At 38.5% G+C, this 20,135-nt stretch overlaps 1 protein-coding gene across 1 annotated transcript; it reads right to left on the bottom strand.

The window, feature by feature from the left end:
- Positions 1-7,347: 7,347 nt before the first annotated feature.
- LOC104992622 (placental prolactin-related protein 3) lies at positions 7,348-19,722 on the bottom strand. The gene is made up of 5 exons (XM_010845570.1): positions 19,605-19,722; positions 13,053-13,234; positions 10,740-10,847; positions 8,275-8,454; positions 7,348-7,645 (listed from the first exon to the last, which is right to left on the bottom strand). Exons 1-5 carry the CDS (start codon positions 19,657-19,659, stop codon positions 7,454-7,456), a joined length of 717 nt encoding a protein of 238 aa, XP_010843872.1. The 5' UTR covers positions 19,660-19,722; the 3' UTR covers positions 7,348-7,453.
- Between the last annotated feature and the right edge of the window lie 413 nt (positions 19,723-20,135).

The following is a 20,135-nucleotide window of genomic DNA, read 5'->3' as shown; positions in this document are numbered from 1 at the left end:
AGTCAGCCACTGTTTCCACTGTTTCCCCATCTATTTACCATGAAGTGATGGGACCAGATGCCGTGATTTTAGTTTTCTGAATGTTGAGCTTTAAGCCAACTTTTTCACTAGGCAATTTTTTCAAGGCCATTACTCTCCTTTTACTATGATTTGAGATTTAAACCCTGAAAAAAAAAATCTATTGTAGAGTTTAGATTATTTACCAGTAGATGAATTGATGGAAACAAAAGAACTTAAGATGATTACTTAATTGAGCTCAAAATTTATATATGCATATGAAGAGAGTTATTCACATATACTTTTATTCTTGGGCCCTTGTGGTTTTCTGAGAACTTTGATTGAAGCTATACATAAAAGAAATTACATTATTATTATAGTTAAACAACTGATATAATTATGTGTGAACATTCAGAATCCAATAGTCCAGTGGCCATAGAAATGAGTGTCCTCATCCCCTGGGGAAGAAAATGTTACCATTTCCATTTCTATTTATTTTTATCTCACTGTCATTTAGTTTAATTTTGTGTATATTTTTTAAATGTCATAATATATTAGAATAGCAATGCATATATATTATTTTTACATAATATAATTAGGTCACTGACAGTGTGTTGAAAAATGGAAAATAAGTTGGAGATTAGTTCTTCAGGAAACAGAAAATTATCAAAATTTGCTGCATAAAATGTTGCTTAATTTGGGGAAGTTTACCAAAAATATTTTTATGAAACCATTTCAACTGAAGAGAGGCAGAATGTTCAGAACATCCATGTTTGCATGAGTTTGCATAGAGCCTCAGAGATGGAAACAATTTTGAAGTTGGGTAGAAGACCAAGAGACCTGCCTGGACAGGGGAAAACTTGAATCTTGAATGCAAGACAGCATGTTTGCTCCCCTCAGTGTGGTCTAAGTTGTTTTTCTTTAAATCACCTCCCTTGCTTCACCTTTATTCCCTAAGCCCCATCCTCTGCTTTACTAGTTCTTTTCCCAGGGTACAGATCACGTGTTAACATATCATATAATGTACTTGGATTCATGTTTATTGCAGATTATCTGTCTTTCCCCAGCTGGAATATCAGTTCCATGAGGATAAGTGTCTGCTTGCTTTATGTATTGACGTAAACAAAGCGCCTATAAGAGTTTCTGAGTCAAGGAGGAATTAAGTCAATAATAAATTGGTTAAATGACAAATAGCAGAGTACTGGGCAGGCCTATAGGTTTAAAAATTTTGTGGTTTCGATTAGCTTTGTAAATAAGCTGATCTGCAGCTAATGTTACAAGGTTAAGTCGCGTTTCTGTTTCATCAGCATAAACATAACCTACCTTTGAAGATAAAGTTTTAGACTCAACATGATAGTTAAAATGCACATTTGAAAAAAATATATACTAGTTGATTTGTTTTCTTCATCCAAAATAGAATTATATTCCTTTTCAAAACTTTTCCTTACATAGCTGTGTGTACATATATGTTTATATATATAAATAAAATTTCATCTAGTCAAATCTATGGTTTTTCTAGTAGTCATGTGTGGATGTGAAAGCTGGACCATAAGGAAACTGAGCACCAAGGAATTGATGCTTTTGAACTGCAGTCTTGGAAAATACTATTGAGAGTCCCCTGGACTGTAAGGAGATCAAACTGGTCAATATTAAAGGAAATCAGTCCTGAATATTCATTGAAAGGACTGATACTGAAGCTGAAGCTCCAAAAATTTTTCTACCTGATGCAAAGAACGGACTCATTGGAAAAGACCCTGATGCTGGGAAAGACAGATGGCAGGAGGAGAAGGAGATGACAGAGGATGAGATGGTTGGATGGCATCATCGACTCAATGGACATGAGTTTGAGCAAGCTCCAGGAGATGGTGGAGGACAGGGAAGCATGATGTCCATGGGGTCTCAAAGAGTTGTATATGACTGAGAGACTGAACTTAACTGAAGATATGCGTATGTGTTATGTATGTAACATAATGAATATATGATCATTATACATAGGTCACATTGACAAATATGCTATTTCAGTTTCAGATATCATTATAAATAGATAATATTGACATATAATGTTATTTTGGTTTCAGGTGTACAATATAAGTATTTGATATATATTGCAAAATGATCACCGCAATAAGTCTGGTGAACATCCATCACTAGAAATAGTTACAATTTTCTTCTTGTGGTGAGAACTTTTATAATCTCTTAGCAGTGTTCAATTAGGCAATAAGTATATTCCCTTTTTGACTTAGTGCAGTTAAATGAGATAAGTGGCTCTGAGTCTTAGAATCAAAGAATCATGTGGAAACAGTTGAGTTGAATCAAACTTCTCAGTGCCAACTCATATAGAACTTTCTTGAAAAATCCATCCTGATTAGGCCCACATGGCTCCCATCACACATGTTATGGTGTGCAGGCATAGATCGGTGTTTAAGGCTTATGGTATATTTTCCACTTGTCCATGCATTTCTTTCTCGACATCTTTCAGTGTTTCATCCGTCTCCTGTATTCACTATTCAAACAGGTTATAATTATGGCAAAACATGTCTAAGTAGCTAGACTCGCAATTGCTGCCCACTGGGCATTTTGGAAAGAGGCTGGGAAGGAGTCCTTCCAGTTTTAGAGTTTTACGTTCAGGGGATTAGAAAGCTTTTCAGTTTGAAGAGCCCATCAATACAAATATGTCTCAGGAGTGAACACTGTTTAATTATTTATTTGATTAGTGATTAGCTGACCATCTGCTGAGAGTAAGGCAATGAAGGGTTAGTAAACAAGGGAGGATCCAGGCAAAAGGAATGAGAAACTCTTGGAGAAAGTGGACACATGATTAAGGAGACCATTACCTCTAGTTTGTTTGGGTTTTAGGTTTTGTTTAGGCTGGCTCTGTAAAGGTATGGGTTGTTTCCATTTGATTTCTATTCATCCTCTATGCTTTACAATTTATGTCTTATTTAAGTGTTGCAAGTGACTGGAGACTTACTGCTTCTTATCACTGGGTAGTTGTGCTTTGGTTCTGGTATTCCATAGGGTCTAGCAGAGGCTCTGTAGAATATTTAGTTCTATAATTTGCTGCAGAACCTCAATTTTTTGATTTCTGGTACTAAGTTGATGAAATACGGGAAAATAGAGCTCAGATGCTTTTGGATAAAACCTTAATTTATTTCCTCCTTTCACTCTGACTTTTCAGTCATTTATTTACCCAACTAGTCCCATATTGCTGGATGCCTTTTTTGGCTCTTCTGTCTGCCTCATTCCTTGCATGTGGTCAGGGTCTATTTCATTTCCTGTATCTCTCACATCCTTTGTGTCTTTTCACGTGGCAGAGCCCTCTTTGATTTTTAGTGTCATAATATTCCCAGCTCTTTCTGGTCTCTTTCTCTTTCTCTACCAGCCCCAGCAGCCACAACTCCTCTATCCACATTAAAGTTTTCTTTTCTAATTCTGAACATTTTGCTCTCTTGGACTTAATGTTCTTGGTTTCCTGTTGCTTTGTAGAATAAAGACAAACTCTCCAAATTGGCATATATGATTCTCCCTAATGCATAAAAATGCATACAAGTATTTCTCCATTCTAACCCTACAATAATATATACAGTATATCATGGGAGCTTAATCATGAGAGATACAACATGTATGGTAAAAAATGAACATTTCTTGTGTTTTTGTCAGACTTGATTATTCACTGATACCTTTTAAGGCTATATGTATTAATATATCAGTTGCCTTGATCTAGGATGTCAGAGATCCTTACTTCATAAGATAATCCTAAATGAATTGACAGATATGCTGTTTTCCTATTTTTCCACATCAATATCCCATCAACCTTTCAAAACTCCATCGTAAAGCAATCCCATTTATGTCACTCCTGTGACACATTCAGATGGTTCCTAGCTGTACTTCAATCCACTGTAGCCCCGTGGTGGCTTCACATCTTATTCTTCTTCATGCTACCATGCCATATAGCAGTTTGTGTGTTTATCACCCTCTCCTTCTCCACAAATTGAGGATCTGCTTCTGGAAAATAGAGACTTTTTTAAACCTCAGTTTAAGTCCTCCCTGTATCCATGACATGTGACTTACTAATCTATAAGGTCAGTGAACTTAAAGGTTCTTCATTTGTTTGTTTCCATTCTGTAACCACTGCTACTATTTTTGATATACCAGGGTAATTTCTTCAAATGTAATCTTACATGGAAATCTGTAAAAGAGGGGAAAATCAATGCTTTCTGGAAGGCAAGGGAGTGATTGTTAAATCCTGTCCAAATATACCTGCTTTGGCTTTTCCTGACTGACTCTATAGAATATCTATGGTTCTGTTCAATATTGTCTGAAATCTACAATATTCACTTTATATGTCACAGTCAAGCAAGTACAGTGCTCTCAATGGCACCACCTCTGTTCTTCATGTAAAGTCCAAAATTCATACTTGAAATAAATTTTATGAGACAAATACATAAAGATGTGTGTGGTCTATTGGGGAGTGTATGCTATGCTAAGTCACTTCAGTCGTGTCCGACTCTGTGCGACCCCATAGACGGCAGCCCACCAGGCTCCCCCATCCCTGGGATTCTCCAGGCAAGAACACTGGAGTGGGCTGCCATTTTCTTCTCCAATGCATGAAAGTGAAAAGTGAAAGTGAAGTCGCTCAGTCGTGTTCGACTCTTAGTGACCCCATGGATTGCAGCCTAACAGGCTCCTCCATCCATGGGATTTTCTAAGCAAGAGTACTGGATTGGGATGCCATTGCCTTCTCCAATTGGGGAGTGTATATTTCCCCAATTGCATTGTCCCCCTTATTGCCAAATTTTCACTCTAATAAACACCATCCTCTCTTCTGGAAATATCTAGACATTGAAGGAAAGAAAGTTAAGCAAGTAACACAATACAATTAGATGTTTTTGGCAGTAAATGACTTAGAAAGTGCTTACAGGGTTTTTTCATGGTCTTTTATCTTTTGGAAGAAGAAAGTGAAAATACAAGAAAGCTGACACTTTACATGCATGAAGGAGCCAAAGGAGGGATTGATAGATTGCTTTGGGGCAGAGTATTCTGTCATGTTCTGAAAGGTTTGGGTCATCCCAGGTAGAGGCAGGGGCAGGGCTCAGAGAAGAATAACCCTGTCTATGATGGAAGATGTTGGTTTTGAGGACAGTGTTCCTGGTTTTACTGGACACTGTTCCTGTTTTGCTCGACACCTTTGCTGGAAAGGTATCTTTGCCTAACAGAAGATAATTGGGCTGGATTCTGTCCTAAAGAGTTGCCCATCTTTGTTCATCTCTAGAACTATGGCCTATAGTAACAACAAAAGAACACTCCTAATATAAAGGACAACAGAAAAAAGAGGAGAAAAGAGAAAATGGAAATAAAAGGGAATATGAGATATTTGCTCTTAGGATATTTTAAAAAGCATATATATTTGGGTGCTTGAAAATAAAGTATTCTAACATCTTTTCATCCTTCACTACCCAAGTCCTAGACACACTTTCCCTTTGCTGCTTTTCCTTCCTTCTGTCTTTCTCTTCCTTCTCTGTTATTCATCCCCCTTTCCCTTCTACCTTCTGATTTCCCATTTTCGGTTTTCCAAGAATTACTGCTAAACACCTAAAGAAGCTGCAAAACCAGCCCAACAACATCACTGACTTCTTAGCAGAGCCAGTCAAGAGATTGGCCCTCATCCCAGGTTGTTTGGCGGCTGTTGAACAAGCTGAGCATCCCTAATCCAGTCACATTGCTCCAGTCTCAGTAGAAACTCAGTCTATTTGGAGGATTTTATAATTCAGGGACCTACTAGGGCATGTTTGTAATCCAAATAATTACTGAGAAGGATAGTACACTAAAAGGAAGAGAGAATGGTATCTCACTTCTCAGATAAATGTGTTTTTGAATCCAGTGTTCTGATCTACTGAGTGTCTATGTGACCAGTTGGACAATTGTCCAGAATCCACAGTGGTGGACAGATGCACACCAGTATTTCTGCCATTCAATTGTTTGGAGTGTTTATCATACATGGGGTTCCTGTGGGTCAGCTAGTAGGCAGCTGACTGTGGGCTGCTTAATTTTCTCCAGATGGTGCTTGCGGAGTGAGGGAAACAGGGAAGCTTTGGTGACTACTGCAGGTGGGGAGCTGTTGTTCCAGAATATTTCTCCTGATTAAAAAGGAAACTATGACATTGAGGATCCCCAAATTGTGAATGTCCTGGAAAATCACAAGGATACCCCACAAGGGAAACGCTTGTCAGTCAGGGGGAATTTCAGATCAGTCCATTTGGACCAAGAGAAGGCTACAACAGCACCATGTAAGTCAGTGATGTCAGAATTTTCCCATCTCGTTACCATCTACCTTGTTCCAACATGGCCCAAGGAATTAAGATCCAGAGAGGGAGAGAGAAGGGACCTTGCAGAAATGGGCACATCTGCACTTCCTGGTAGGTTCCCTGGGCCTCAGCAGGGGAGAGGGAGACATTGAATAGGCTGAATATGAGATGGAGCTGACACTTGACTGACCTGGACTTGTGAAACCCAGAGTGATAGAATGTATGGAATGGCTGCAAGGTGATGCAGGAAATGAGGATGCAGTGGAGTACGGGTGACGACAGCCACTGGAGGAGGATGAGCCAGTTCACCTTTGTATCTGCTATGGTCTCAGCCTTGCATCCCCCAGAAATTTCATATGATGAAAGCCTGATCCCCATTATTTTGGTAACCCTAGGTGGGGCCTTTGTGAGGTGATGGAGTTATAAGGATGGAGCCTCTTCAATGAGATGAGTGCTTTTACATATAAAAAATTCACAGAACTCCCTAGCCTTCCCTCCGTGTGAGGACACAGTAAGAAGTGTGTGACCATAATGGACCCTGCATGACCACGCTGTGGAAATCCATTTCCATTGTTTTTAAGCCTCTGCTTTTTGTTATAGCAACCCAGAAGGACTAAGACAGCATCCTAACAATCTTAACACAGTTCAGTAAACCTCATGCTATTTACACAAAAGTGCAAAGCACTTATCTTGTCTGGTGTAACACTGTGATAGTTGGCTGACAGTTTGTGGCTCCTTTCATAAAGAATCCTGAGAATTCAGTCTTCTTGGTAGCATGACCAGAACCACGAACAATTGTCTAATACCTTGATTCTAATAACTTGACCCAGAATAATTGGCTGTGATTCTTACACAATCTCTTAATGGTCTTCTTTGTAATGCCAGCTTCTGCTTTTTGTAACTAATTTTAATAGGAGCTTCATTCTCTCAATTGTCGGGGTCGATTTCCTTTTGATTTTCTATTAAATGAAGATAAGAAATGTTAAGGAATTGCCCTCTTAGATTTTGACACCTCTACAGAGTCTGTGTTTATTTTTTTAAGAGGAGACCCATTTCACAGAGCATGCATTACAAAGCTATAAATTTCCAAGAAGCTTGCTGTGGGATATATCATCGTGACCACCTCAGAGCTGGATGGGATGGATGTGGATTTAGCACGTGTTGGTGATTCGGCACGCCAGGATCTTGGTGTACATGTCAAGTTTACGTGAATCCCTATACAGGCACATGAACAGCTTGTAAAATGCAGAATGACGCACATCTTCATCGTTGGACACCAGGGATGCGAGTCCTGACCAGTAAATGCGAGCCTTGAATATTGTCCGTATTACTGGATAAATAACCTGAATACCCAAAAAATAATGAGTTCTTATGTGTTTTATTAGTATTTGCATATCTTTTTCCTTATAATTATCAAATTAAGATTTGGAGAAGACATATGAATATAAAACACTCTAGATATGGATTTTGAAGCCAGCCTATGAGAAAACTCTTAGGAATCTAAAATGTAGAAACATAACTCAAGATTAGTTTTAACTTTCCCTTTTCTTCCTTCCGACTCTCATCTTTTGATTTGAGGAGAACAGAAAAAGAAGACAAGTGGAACTTCAATAGCATATGTCCTGGGTTACTTTGAAGAAAATGCTGATCTTGGAAATTCTGTTCTCTAGTTCTCTTACTCTTGAAAATATTTCAACCACCTGTGCCAAGGAAGAGGCAAGCTTTTGGTGGAATTGTGTGCAATGCAGGGTAGGTTGCACATGTCAAAAACTGCAGTGAAATTCTGATTCCTTTACAGTAGAATCTATCACTATGAATGACTAGGCTCCTGCTTTATGTAGTAGCAGTCTAGAATATACAAGTCATGAACCTTTTTCTTACAAAAAGATATATTTCAAAACACCATGCGCATTACAGAGGTGACCTCTTTCATTCATGAACAAAGCAAGAAAGCCCTCTGCAGGATGCTCACCTGGCTGAATTGCCTCTCTATGAATGCTTGAAGTTCTTCTATTTTTCTCATGTTCTCTTTGGCACTTGATAGGATAGTATCTGAGACTTCTTTCATATTCTGCAGCTCTGTGACTAGATGATACAGAGGTCTATGCCAGGAGTACAGTAACATGAGTATCCACTTACTAAGGTCTTCATTCTAAGCAACCAGAAGAAACAATCTGATTAAAATAAACATAATTCAGTGGTTTTGGTAACATGTGATCTTTGCTCAGAGCAGCTGACCTAAAAAACTCTTGGTTATTCCTATGTGCATGCAGAGATTTTTGAAGGTAGTAAAAGTTGCAAAAGTATAAAATGTAAGCTATTAGTTCACACTATGCTGAATTATTAAAAATCTAGGTTATTTTAGGAACTAATTCTTCTAATGCATTCTAATTTATGAAGAATTTTCTTTTTTCTTCTGAAATTCTACCACCACTCAGTGAGTTCTTTTATGTTTGTATATTTGCGTGAGAGAATCTAAGCATTTACGCAAGTCAGTATATGCCTGCAGTGCCTGACCCAGGAAAGAGGGATTCCACCTGTGCCCACATCATTGTCACCCAGCGATTCATTCGTATTAATGAATCAGATGAGTCCTTCGTATTGATTTTTGATTGATAATTTGTTTCATGATATTAAAACAAAGAGACAAGGAAGAAGACATGACATTCCTAAACAGGCTTCTCTCCTCAGCTGATCCCACACCACCCGCCTGCTGACATCAGAAGAGTCTGTTTTGTTGACATGTGTCCGGGGAGAAAATGGCACAGCATTGTCTTTAGTAACAGCATCAGTGGGATTCACAGTGGAGGGTCCCCCCTAGTGAAAGGTTGTTGTTGAATCACGCGAATACACCAGGATTCTTGGCCCCCGGAGGAGAAGAATTCAATCCGGGGCCAGAGACGAGGCTTGATCGCTCAGAGCTTTTGTGTAGTAAAGTTTTATTAAAGTATAAAGGAGATAGAGAAAGCTTCTGACATAGGCATCAGAAGGGGGCAGAAAGAGTACCCGCTTGTTAGTGTTAATAATGAGGTTATATAATCCAAAGAATGTCTGGAGGTTGTAAAGACCTCCTCCGACCTACTCCCATAATTTACATTTTAAGATAACACTGTCCTCAGACAAGATACATCCTTGTAAAGACCAGGTATACTCCCATAATTAACATTTTAAAATAACAGAAGGTTGAATCCAAAGACTGTCCTTAGGCAGGATACATTATTGGTATATAATCCTAAGGAATGTGGAGAAAGAAAAAAAGTTTGTCCTTTTTTCCTCCTTGAGAATTCCAGACCCCTCTCTCTTTGGGGACCCCTAGACTCCCTATCAACCTGCCTAGGAACTGACTCTCTCACTAGTTCACCACTACTAGCAGAATTGAGCCTGAAAATCCCGGGGGCTGAAGATCTCTAGTTAATATGCTTGATTTCTTTACAGCCATGAACTGTTTTACTGGTAAAGAACAGAGAACTGAATGGGATTAAATATAGTAATGCACATAAAGTGCTGAGTAAAATGTATGGCCATGTAATAACTCTCAATAATCTTTAAATTTAAGCTTATTGAACAATCCCTCCTCTTCCTCCTCTTTCACCTTTTTCCTTTACTTGAGCACCCTCATTATTAATGAGTTTAACAGAGGAAAAGAATGCTGGTATCATTAAGAAAGTTGTAAAGACAGAAGATAGTATTTTAAGGGAGGATGCATGTGAAAATATTTTAAATAATGTTAGGACAAAAGATAATGCAGGAAATCAGAAAGGAGAGATTATAATGGTGAAAATTTGGAGCTGCCATAAATGATTGAGGCTTGATATGTAAATTGTGTTGTCCTCAGAACAGAGGCAATTGTTGTGGCCATGAGAAGGAAAGCAATGTTTTATAGGCCATTGTGGGGGAGACTTACAAATTAAAAATAAAATGTGACAGAAGAGTCATTGAGAATGACGAATGAAGGAGGTGTCAGAGAAGTAGAAGCAGAATCAGGAGAGCCTTGAAAGGCAGATGTGGTGGCTTGGGTGGTGCAGTATAGGACTTCCAAGTAGGAGTCACTAGTAACAGGGAGTACTCAAAACTGGGTGTGTTTCTTAGATATTCATGAATTTTGCAATCTTATATTTTACACATGGAAGTTCCCATTCATTTCCTGTTTTTGTACAGTATAATAGTTGCAATCCTGTGTCTGATGTATTGGTTGAACTAAAGTTGTCTACATGGACAATTTATGGATCTGTTATTTATGTTGCTACTACCGATTTTTAGTCATCCCTTGATTTTGCTCATGCTTCATCAAGTGCATAATATAATTTCTCTTCAATTGCTTACAGTTCCTCCACCTTTTTCTGCATGTACAGTTACCATTCCCTCTAATATTATGAAGCCTGGTAAGCTATATACTTTCTCATTTGATCTGGTGAAAAACCCAGGTGAAAGACTCACGTTCATCCTTAGGGCTTTTTCTCTTTCTTGGGGAGTATGGAGGGAATTGGTATGGCAGCTTTTCGTGGCATTGATAGTGTATGGTTGGTTCTGGGCATATTTTTCATCCTGAAAGTGATCAGGCAATTAGTTAGGGCTGTTGGGCATTCGGTAGATGAAACCATTACCAGAACATTAACATGTTTAACAGCCTTGTAATTTTTTTTTTTTTTTAATGAGGGGAATCACAAAATTTGAAAATCATTCTTTTCATACTGTTTCTATACATTGTCTCTATAAAAATGATTTTACATCTAACTTTTCTAAGTTCAACCTTTTCCCTTCTATTGCCTTCTTCAATTTTATTATCTTTTTTTTTTTTTTTACTTTTTAGTATTTGAACCAAATATAGTACTTTTGTACCAATACTTGGTGCTTCCCAGATGACAGTAGTGGTAAAGAACATTCCTGCCAATGCAGAAGATATAAGAAGACTCAAGTTTGATCCCTAGGTGAGGAGCATCCCTTGCAAGAGGGCACAGCAGCCTACTCCAGTATTCTTGCCTGGCAAATCCCATGAACAGAGGAGCCTGTTGGGCTACAGTCAGTAGGGTTGCAAAGAGTTGGACACAACTGATGTGACTTAGAATGCACGCATGCACCTATATTTACACATTTAATCTCTTGTTTACTGTGGGTTAGAGCCAATATATTTCCTTGCAAGGAGTTATACGGTTATGACTCTGACTTATCTCTGATCCGCACACAAAAAGCTTAGTGTTCATCCCAGGTGCAGAATACAATGCTGTTTATGGTGACAAAATGGTACGGCGGAAAAACATGGCATAAAGTTATAGGAAATACTAAGCAATGGACTGAGAATAATAAGACTAGAGAAATCTAGCTAACACATTGATAGAGAAAAAGTAATCTTTAGCGAAAGTTATGAACATTTCAAGAGATTACTTGGAAGAGTTTTTTAAAAAATGGACAGTCAAAAATGGAGGATGAAAAAAACTAGTGAGTAAAAAGAACTACATGAATTTAATAGAAACCTTTAACACCACCTTTTATTAGCTGTCTGCTCAACTGTGTGCTCCTTGATTGACCTAAAAGAATTAACATACAACTTTCAAATACTTTCCTCAGAAAGAGAATAATTGTTTCCAATTGTAAATTCCCTTTCTATTGCAGCTCTAAAGCTATTCACTGCAAATCTTAAAATAATAATTTGTAGCCTTAATAAAACTACCATTATTTGATTCTGTGACCGGGATTCAACTTTGTTTAACATGTTCCATCTTTCCAGTTCACTGCAGAGCAGTTCTCATTTATTGGCTATTTACTCTGAGCCTGGAGAAGAAAGCCCAGAGAGACACTGAAGGACCAGAAAATCAACACGCTTCCTTTCCCCCAGTCCCACCTAAAAGTGCTTTGTGTCAGGTAGTATTGTGGGCTGAATGTATGTTCTTCAAGTTCATGTGTTAGACACCTAACTGCCAAAGTGCTGTGTTTTGAAAAGGGTTCCAACTTTTTGGGATCCCATGGACTGTAGCCCACCAGACTCCTCTGTCCATGGGATTTCTCAGGCAAGATTACTAGAGTGGCTTGCAGTTCCCTTCTCCAGGGAATCTTCCAGACCCAGGGATAGAACCCAGGTCTCTTACATTGAGGGCAGATTCTTTACCATCTGAGCCACCAGGGAAGCCCATTAATGTTAACTGAGCTCTTAGGGTGAAACACTGATCCAATAGGTTTAGTGTCTTCATGAAGCGAAACACCAGAGAATTACCTCTGTGTCTCTGTGTCTTTTCCTCTATCTCTCTTCCCCACCCCCCACCCTGTGTGAGGACGAACAGAGAATCCAGCATGGGAGGAAAGAGTTCTTACCAGAACCTCACCTTGCTGGCCCCCTGATCTGGGACTTCTAGCCCCCAGAATTGTGAGCAAATAAAATTCTGTTGTTTATTCCACTGAGTCTATTGTATTCTTTTATGGCATTCTTGGCTGACAAATACAAAAATCATTTATTTTAAAAATTTACAAAAGAAAATGAATGAAAGGAAATTGAAAAAGTTATTGCATTTCTAAGGAATCGTAGGGATTTCACAAAACTAGTCCTTTTTTCGATTTCCACATCTTATGAACTGATGGCTTCTTTGACCTAGACACTGTGTTATTTGAATTTTGGCTGATGCAGCCTTCTTGTTGAAAGGACACTATAGCCCAACACTTATGCAAAGGGTCCATCTGGGAGGCTGGAGGGCTATACACCGTGGGGTCGCAAGAGTCGGACATGACTTAGCAACTAAACCACCACCACACAGTACTTACAAACTCATGGAACATTATGGTGGTATGGTTAACGATATCATGTGACAGCCTGGAGGCATTGAGAAACAGGTGTGTAAGGGATTCCAGGGGGATGTCAAACACGTCAGGACAGCAGGACCGGCATGAGTTGCCTTGGCACAGGAGCAGATTTGACATGACCATCAGCAGGAGCAGGCAGGAACCTGTTTAAATAAAAACATGAACCGTTCTGAGATGATCTAGTCACCTGAGTTTATCAAATCCATCCGGTGAAGGGAAGGCTTCTCTTTCCCTGTTGCTCTGAGCAGGAGTTGGTGCTATAGTAGCCGGGATGGGGAAGAAGGATCGCATTCTGTGTCACTTTAAATGGATGATAATATTTGCACAGATAGAGAGTTGGAGAAGTAGGTTACTCCCTGTAATTTTGTATTTCTCCCAGAAGTACTTCTGTGCTCTGCAAACATTTGGAACTTAATTCTGAGCCAGAGTGTTTAGGCCATTTTTTTAAGACTGTTTAGTGCTGGGACTCCGCAGACTCTGGCAACAAGGCCCTCTAGGAGTTTGTAATTTTTCACTCTACATTGACTAATGCTTGCATTTTAGACACTGAAATGACAAGAAAAGTCCAGTTGATCTGTGTGGTTTACCATCACACTGGGGTAAGAGTAAACACATGACTGACTGATCGCTACTTTTGAGTACAAAGAGAATACTAAGAGAAAAAGGATACTGTACCTTGAATCTGCTCACTCACCTTAGTAACCCCATGCATGTCTTTGATAATTTCCCAAAAGCTTTAAAACATCTTAAAATTTGTGTTTCACAGGAACCCTGTGAGATAGACTTAATCTTCACTATGATCATCAAGTTCTGTTAATGAAGATGTGATGACTTGGAGAGGGCAAGTAATTTTCCCCAGGTCCCATTATTAGCAGATGCAGGTCACTGGGCACCAGTACATCTGTTCACTTCCTGATGTCACATCACACATGCCTGTGGCCCTCGGTCTGCATGTGTGTAACCGGGACCACATCAGGAGCTGTGATGACTCTGCTTAAAGAGAAAAATATTTTGTCTTTGACTGCAAAACAGCAGTGACCCTAGAACACTGGTTTTATCCACTTCTTCTGCTCTGTCTATAAAACACTCACTGTTACAGTCTTTGACAATTATCAGTGTGGGGGCCTGGTTCTCCTGGCTAGCCTTTCTCCTAGGCACCTTGACAGCTCTTCTACTTTTATTCATCTTTAATCCTCTCGTTACATTTGTTTCTTCGAGAAAGTAGCAAATAAATCTCCAAATGGTAATACAACAATATTACCTGGTCAGCATCCAGGACAACATCATCGACTCTGCGAACAAGGCCTGCCGTTTCCTGACTTTGACTCTTTAGGGACAAAATTTATCTGTCTGGTCGGGGGTACATCCTGACAACCCAAGGGGCTTAGTTTTTGAACCATCTCCAAGCATCTCCTCTTTGATAATAGAACTAGACTTCATGCTTCCATGATGTATGTAATATTTCAGAAATTATTCCTGGCCCTACCTTTGGCCAACAGAAGCATAAAATCATAGACTCTTGCAAGTGCAATTTTAATATTACTTTTCCTGTGTGTCCTTTGTATGCAAACAGAATTTAAGACTAAAATGAGCAAGAATTGAGATTGGACAAGAGAACTAATAAAATAGAGATTTTATCCTCCTGAATGAGATCTGAACATGATTCTTTTTCCAATTTACCAGAAGAGTGGTAATTTAATTAAGGATAACATATCAGCATTTATTAGGTTTTCTCTGCTCTTAGTTAGTTTAAAGGGGCATAGTATCTAAGACAAAATGGTTAATTAAAATTAGGTAATGAAAATAAAAGAGGAGATTCTCAAAGGAAGACATATAAGTTGGAGAAATTTGGAACTATATCTCTCATCAACTAAAGATCTTATTGTGACAGGCTAGGAGAATAATAGCTTGTATAACATAGATGTATTTGTGTGCATATATTTATGAGCATGTATACATGTGTTATGCATAAAAATATGTTTAATTCATTCATGGAACTTTGAACCTTAAAAAATTCAATTTTATAAGAGCTGGTAAATATAACAGAATACCCACATTCCTAATGTGATTGATCATTTATTGGTAGATGACTATATATTTTATTCTATTAAAATGTTATTCATGTGTTTGCTTTGGTAGCACATATATTAAAAAATTGGAATAATACTGAAAAGATTAGCATGGTCCCTACCCAAGGATGACACACAAATTTGTGAAGCCTTCCATATTTTTCTGTAACAACTTTGAGGGATGGGATGGGAAGGACGGCAGGAAGGAGGTTAAAGAGCGAGGAGACATAGGTATCCCTAGGGCTAATTCATGTTGATGTTTGCCGGAAAGCAGTACAGTATTGTAAAGCAATTCCCCTTCAATTAAACATCAATAAACTTAATTATTAAAACTGTTATTGGCGATCATATAACAGGTTCATATATCCATTGTATGACTAAAGACTATCTGACTGGAAACTGATGGTGTCAATTATCATTGGTTAGTGATTCATTAACTTTATGATTGAATGAGAAAAGTAAACTCACAAACACTACTGTCTGTGATTCAGTGTCATACACAAGCTATAATACTTGTCTGCGTTCGCTTTTAGGTGGTATAGCGCCCAAACTTTGAAACTGAGGCTGTTCCCAGAAGCGCACAGTCGTGAGTCCTGCCCAGGGTTTTTGTTCCTGATGCTGGAGGCTTCCGTTCGCTGGTCACTAAGGCCGAAATTTTCTCTGCTGAGCATTCTCTGGGTCTACGACGTGCACAAGTCTTTATATTTTGGTTTTCTAATTTCATTCTCTTATTCTTTTGATCAGACTACCAAGTCCCTTTACGATTTATTTTCAGACCCTTTTGTGCTTTGATCTTTCTGATACTCATTAGTGTATTTGCTTCCATGTCTATCTCTCTGAGTAGTTTTCAGCATCTACATAAACCCTACCCTATTCTCTTACCGTCTGAATGTTGGCGTTTAGCATCAGCATATTTTTATGAACTTCATTTTCCTTCTGGTGCAGTTTCTGGTACACAGCTTAAGCTGGTTGGCTCCCATCTGGCTTGTTCCTGTTTTCTCCAAAAAATTAGAGAACTCTGCTTTCTTTCTAGGCAGTACTGCCCCTTCTTTTGCTACCATTGCTAATTTTCCATGATATCACTTCCTGCCATATAAGCTTTGTCTTTCTCAATCTACTGTAACTAGAGTACCATGTGCCTCTATGTTGGTATTACTATTTTAAATAAATATCAACCTAGTATAGCACAGAATTAAAGGGAAGAAAATTACAGTAGTATTAGTAATAATACATTCCCCCAAATTATAATCCAGTAATGCTCCCAGTTTTAAATGACTTTCTATGCGTGTATTGTTGAGGTCCCGTACTCATTTTTCCATACTAGGTGTTTCAATTTTGAAAAAGAATGTAGAAAACAATGGAGTGGAAAATTCTGAAAATCACCTTGGATTTTAGATGCCTCAAGATTAAGTATATAATTATTAGTTTTTATAATTAGTAGGGTATTCTTAGCACATATAACTCAGTGTCGGGTAATTGCTATTGAGTAAAGGATGTATACTGTGAACTGCAACCACCCAACAAGTGGTTGGAGATAAAGAATGCAATGCCAGGAAGAAACAGGCTTTTGTTCTGGAAGGAAAACCTTACAGGGTCTGTCATGTACAGTCTACTCTTCAGATTTTTCAAAACATTTACTCTTCCTTTGCTCATTTAATAATTTGGAGTGTTTTGATTTCTTTTCCTACTGAGTTGCATGAGTCTCTTATATATACTTGGATATGAAGCCCTTACCAAATATGTGATTTGCAATTTTTTTTTTTCATTCCATAGGTTGTCATTTCATTTTACTGATGGCTTCTTTTACTATGCAGAAGGTTTTGAGTTTGATGTGGCCTCACTAGTTTATTTTTGCAGTTCTTGCCTTTGCTTTTGATGACTGTGTTGTTTGAGCTGCTTGTATTTTGGAAAGCAATCCTTTATCAATTGCTTTATTTGCTATTATCTTCTTCCATTCTTACCAAAACACACAGACTGCCTGAGTGGATACAAAAACAAGACCCATATATATGCTGTCTACAAGAAACCCACTTCAGTCCTAGAGACACATACAAACTGAAAGTGAGAGGATGGAAAAAGATATTCCATGCAAATGGAGAAAAAAAGAAAGCCAGATTGGGAATTCTCATATCAGAAAAAATAGACCTTAAAATCAAAACAATTATAAGAGATAAAGAAGGACACTACCAAATGATCAAGGGACCAGTCCAAGAAAAAGACATAACAATTTTAACTATTTATGTACCCTACATAAGAGCACCTCAATACATAAGGTAAACACTAACTGACATTAAAAGGGAATTTGACAGTAACACAATAGTAGTAGGCATGTTAACACCACACCTATACCAGTGGACAGGTCAACAAAATAGAAAAGTAGTAAGGAAACATAAGCCTAAAAGTCAATGTTAGAGCAAACAGACCTAATTGATATCTTCAGCACATTCCATCCAAACGCAGAAGAATAGACTTTCTTCTCAAGTGCACACAGAACATTTTCCAAATCTTGGGTCACAAATCAAATCTCAGTAAATTTAAGGAAATTGAAATTATTTCAAGCATTTTCTCTGACTGCAACACTGTGAACTAGATATCGATAATAGAAAAAAATAAAATTAAAGAACACAAACACATGGTGATTAAACAAAAAGTTTCTAAATAATGAACAGGTTACTGAAGAAATAAGGGAAATCAAAACATTCCTAGAAACAAAGAACAATGAAAATATGATGATCTAAAACCTATAGGATGCAACAAAAGCAATTCTAAGACGGAAGTTTATAGTAATAGAAATCCTCCCTCAAGAAACACATAAATAGATAACCTAACTTTGCATATCTTTAACTCTTTTAAAATTTCTCTTATCAATGTCTTAAAGAATTTCTATAAAATTGTTCAACACCTTGCTTAAGGTTATTTCTAAGTGTTTTATCTTTTTTTGATGCAATAGTAAATAGGATTATTTTATTTATTCCATTTTCTGATAGCTTGTTGTTGATATATAGGTAGGCAACTGAGTTTCATATATTGGAATATAGTAAACATAATGTATGCTACATCTTTAAAGAATAGACACTTTCCCATAAATAAGACATACAGACGATTTAGAGGTATATGACAAGCTGCTCAGCATCAGTAATAATCAAATGAAATGCGGCTCAAAAGCACAAGAGATATCACCTCATAACCCTTTGAAAGTCTAGTACCAAAAATGTAAGAAATGACAGATGTTATTGAGGATGTGGAGAAAAAGGAGTGCTTATGCACTGTTGGTAGGGATGGATACCGGTGCAACTCCCATGGAAACATACTGTGGAGGTTCCTCAAGAAATTTAAAAGAGAATAGTTATGTGATCCCTTATCCCACTTCTGGATATATAGTCAAAGGAAATGAAATCATTGTCTCAAAGAGAGATCTGTATTCCCATGTTCCTTGCAGCATTATTCACAGTAGCCTTGGTATAGAAACAACAATCTTTCAACAGGTGAATGGATTAAAACTATCTGATGTGACATATATAGGTAAATATTATTTAGCCATTAGAAAAAGAAAGAAATCCTTCCATTTGTGACAACATGGATGAAACTGGAGGGCATTACGCTAAGTGAACTAAGTCAGAGAAAGACAAATACCATATGATCTCAATTATAAGCAGTTAAAAAAAAAACAAAAGATGGAACTCAGAGTAGAAAAATGTTTGCCAAAGACTGGAGGGTAGGACAAATAGGGAGAGATTTTTAAAGGTTACATATTTTCATGTGTAAAAAATTAATAAGGTCTGAGGATCTAAGTTTGAGCTTCATGATCTAATCATGAGATCTAATCATGAGATTGAACAAGCTCTGGGAGTTGGTTATGGACAGGGAAGCCTGTGCTGCCACAGTCCCTGGGGTCACAAAGAGTGGGACACCACTGAATGACTGACTGAACTGAAGAGAGTGGAACTTACCTGTGTTCTCCTCAAAAAGCAAAAGTTAAACATGTGTGATGGTAGCAATGTTACTTAATAGAAAGGGAAACTCGTTTTTAATACATGCCCAAATAGGGGTGGACAGGATGACAGAGGGGTAGGTGGAAGTGGGGTACACCTCTCTCCATTGATGCATCAAGAACGTCCAAAGACGCAGCAGTTCTCACAGAAGACCAGGTGAATCCTGGCAGGACTCCCTGACTACTGAGAAGGAACATCCGGATCCACACAGAACTTGGTAGGACAAAGGAAAGAAGGGACAAGGAGGAAGGGGAAAGAAAGAGGAGAGCAAGTGGGACCAGCCTGCACCTGGGGATGAGGGAGCTGAAGCGCAGGGGAGAGATCCCTGCGTCCATGGCTATCCACTGGGATGGGGGAGGCATTTGAAGCAGTTGGAGAGTGAACTCACTAATCTGTGACAGTCTGAACGGAATGGGAACCACATAGACAAGCCATGCTGCAGCCTCTCATACCTCGGACAGGGTTGTAAGTCCACTGGTGTCCACAGAAGCTGGGAGCTGGAGCCATGGGGATTGCGGAATGATCCCAGGGTGAGGACTCCTGTTGACCGTGGGGAGTCAGCCAGATGGGATGGGACGGGATGGAAGAAATCTGTTGCATGGAATGCTTCTTAAGGAAAGCCATGAGGCCATAAAAGTAGGGTTCAACTGCCTGTGGAGTAGAGCTATCTCTTTCTCCATGCTGGTACCTGCAGGTTGAGCAATAAAGACTTCAATGAGGGTGGTCCTTGAGTGCCTGATGCACTAAGCAATGGAGAACTTTAAATGTCTATATACCCGACTCTACCCTATTCTTTGTCTAAATTTTGGGTTTTAGCATCGTAATATTTTTATGAACTTAAATTTCTTCTGGTAGAGTTTCTGGTTTCCAAATTAAGCTAATTCCTCACAGCTGGCTCATTCTTGCTGTTTCAAGAAACTTTGACAACCTTCCTTCCTCTCAAGGCAATACTGTCCTTTCCTTTACTACCATTGCTGGCTTCC

The sequence above is a fragment of the Bison bison genome, unplaced genomic scaffold (genome assembly GCF_000754665.1).
Source record: "Bison bison bison isolate TAMUID 2011002044 unplaced genomic scaffold, Bison_UMD1.0 scf7180017864220, whole genome shotgun sequence".
Classification (NCBI taxonomy): Eukaryota; Metazoa; Chordata; class Mammalia; order Artiodactyla; family Bovidae; genus Bison; species Bison bison.
Note: the sequence above shows the minus strand (reverse complement) of the source record. Positions and strands in the feature narration are given on the sequence as shown.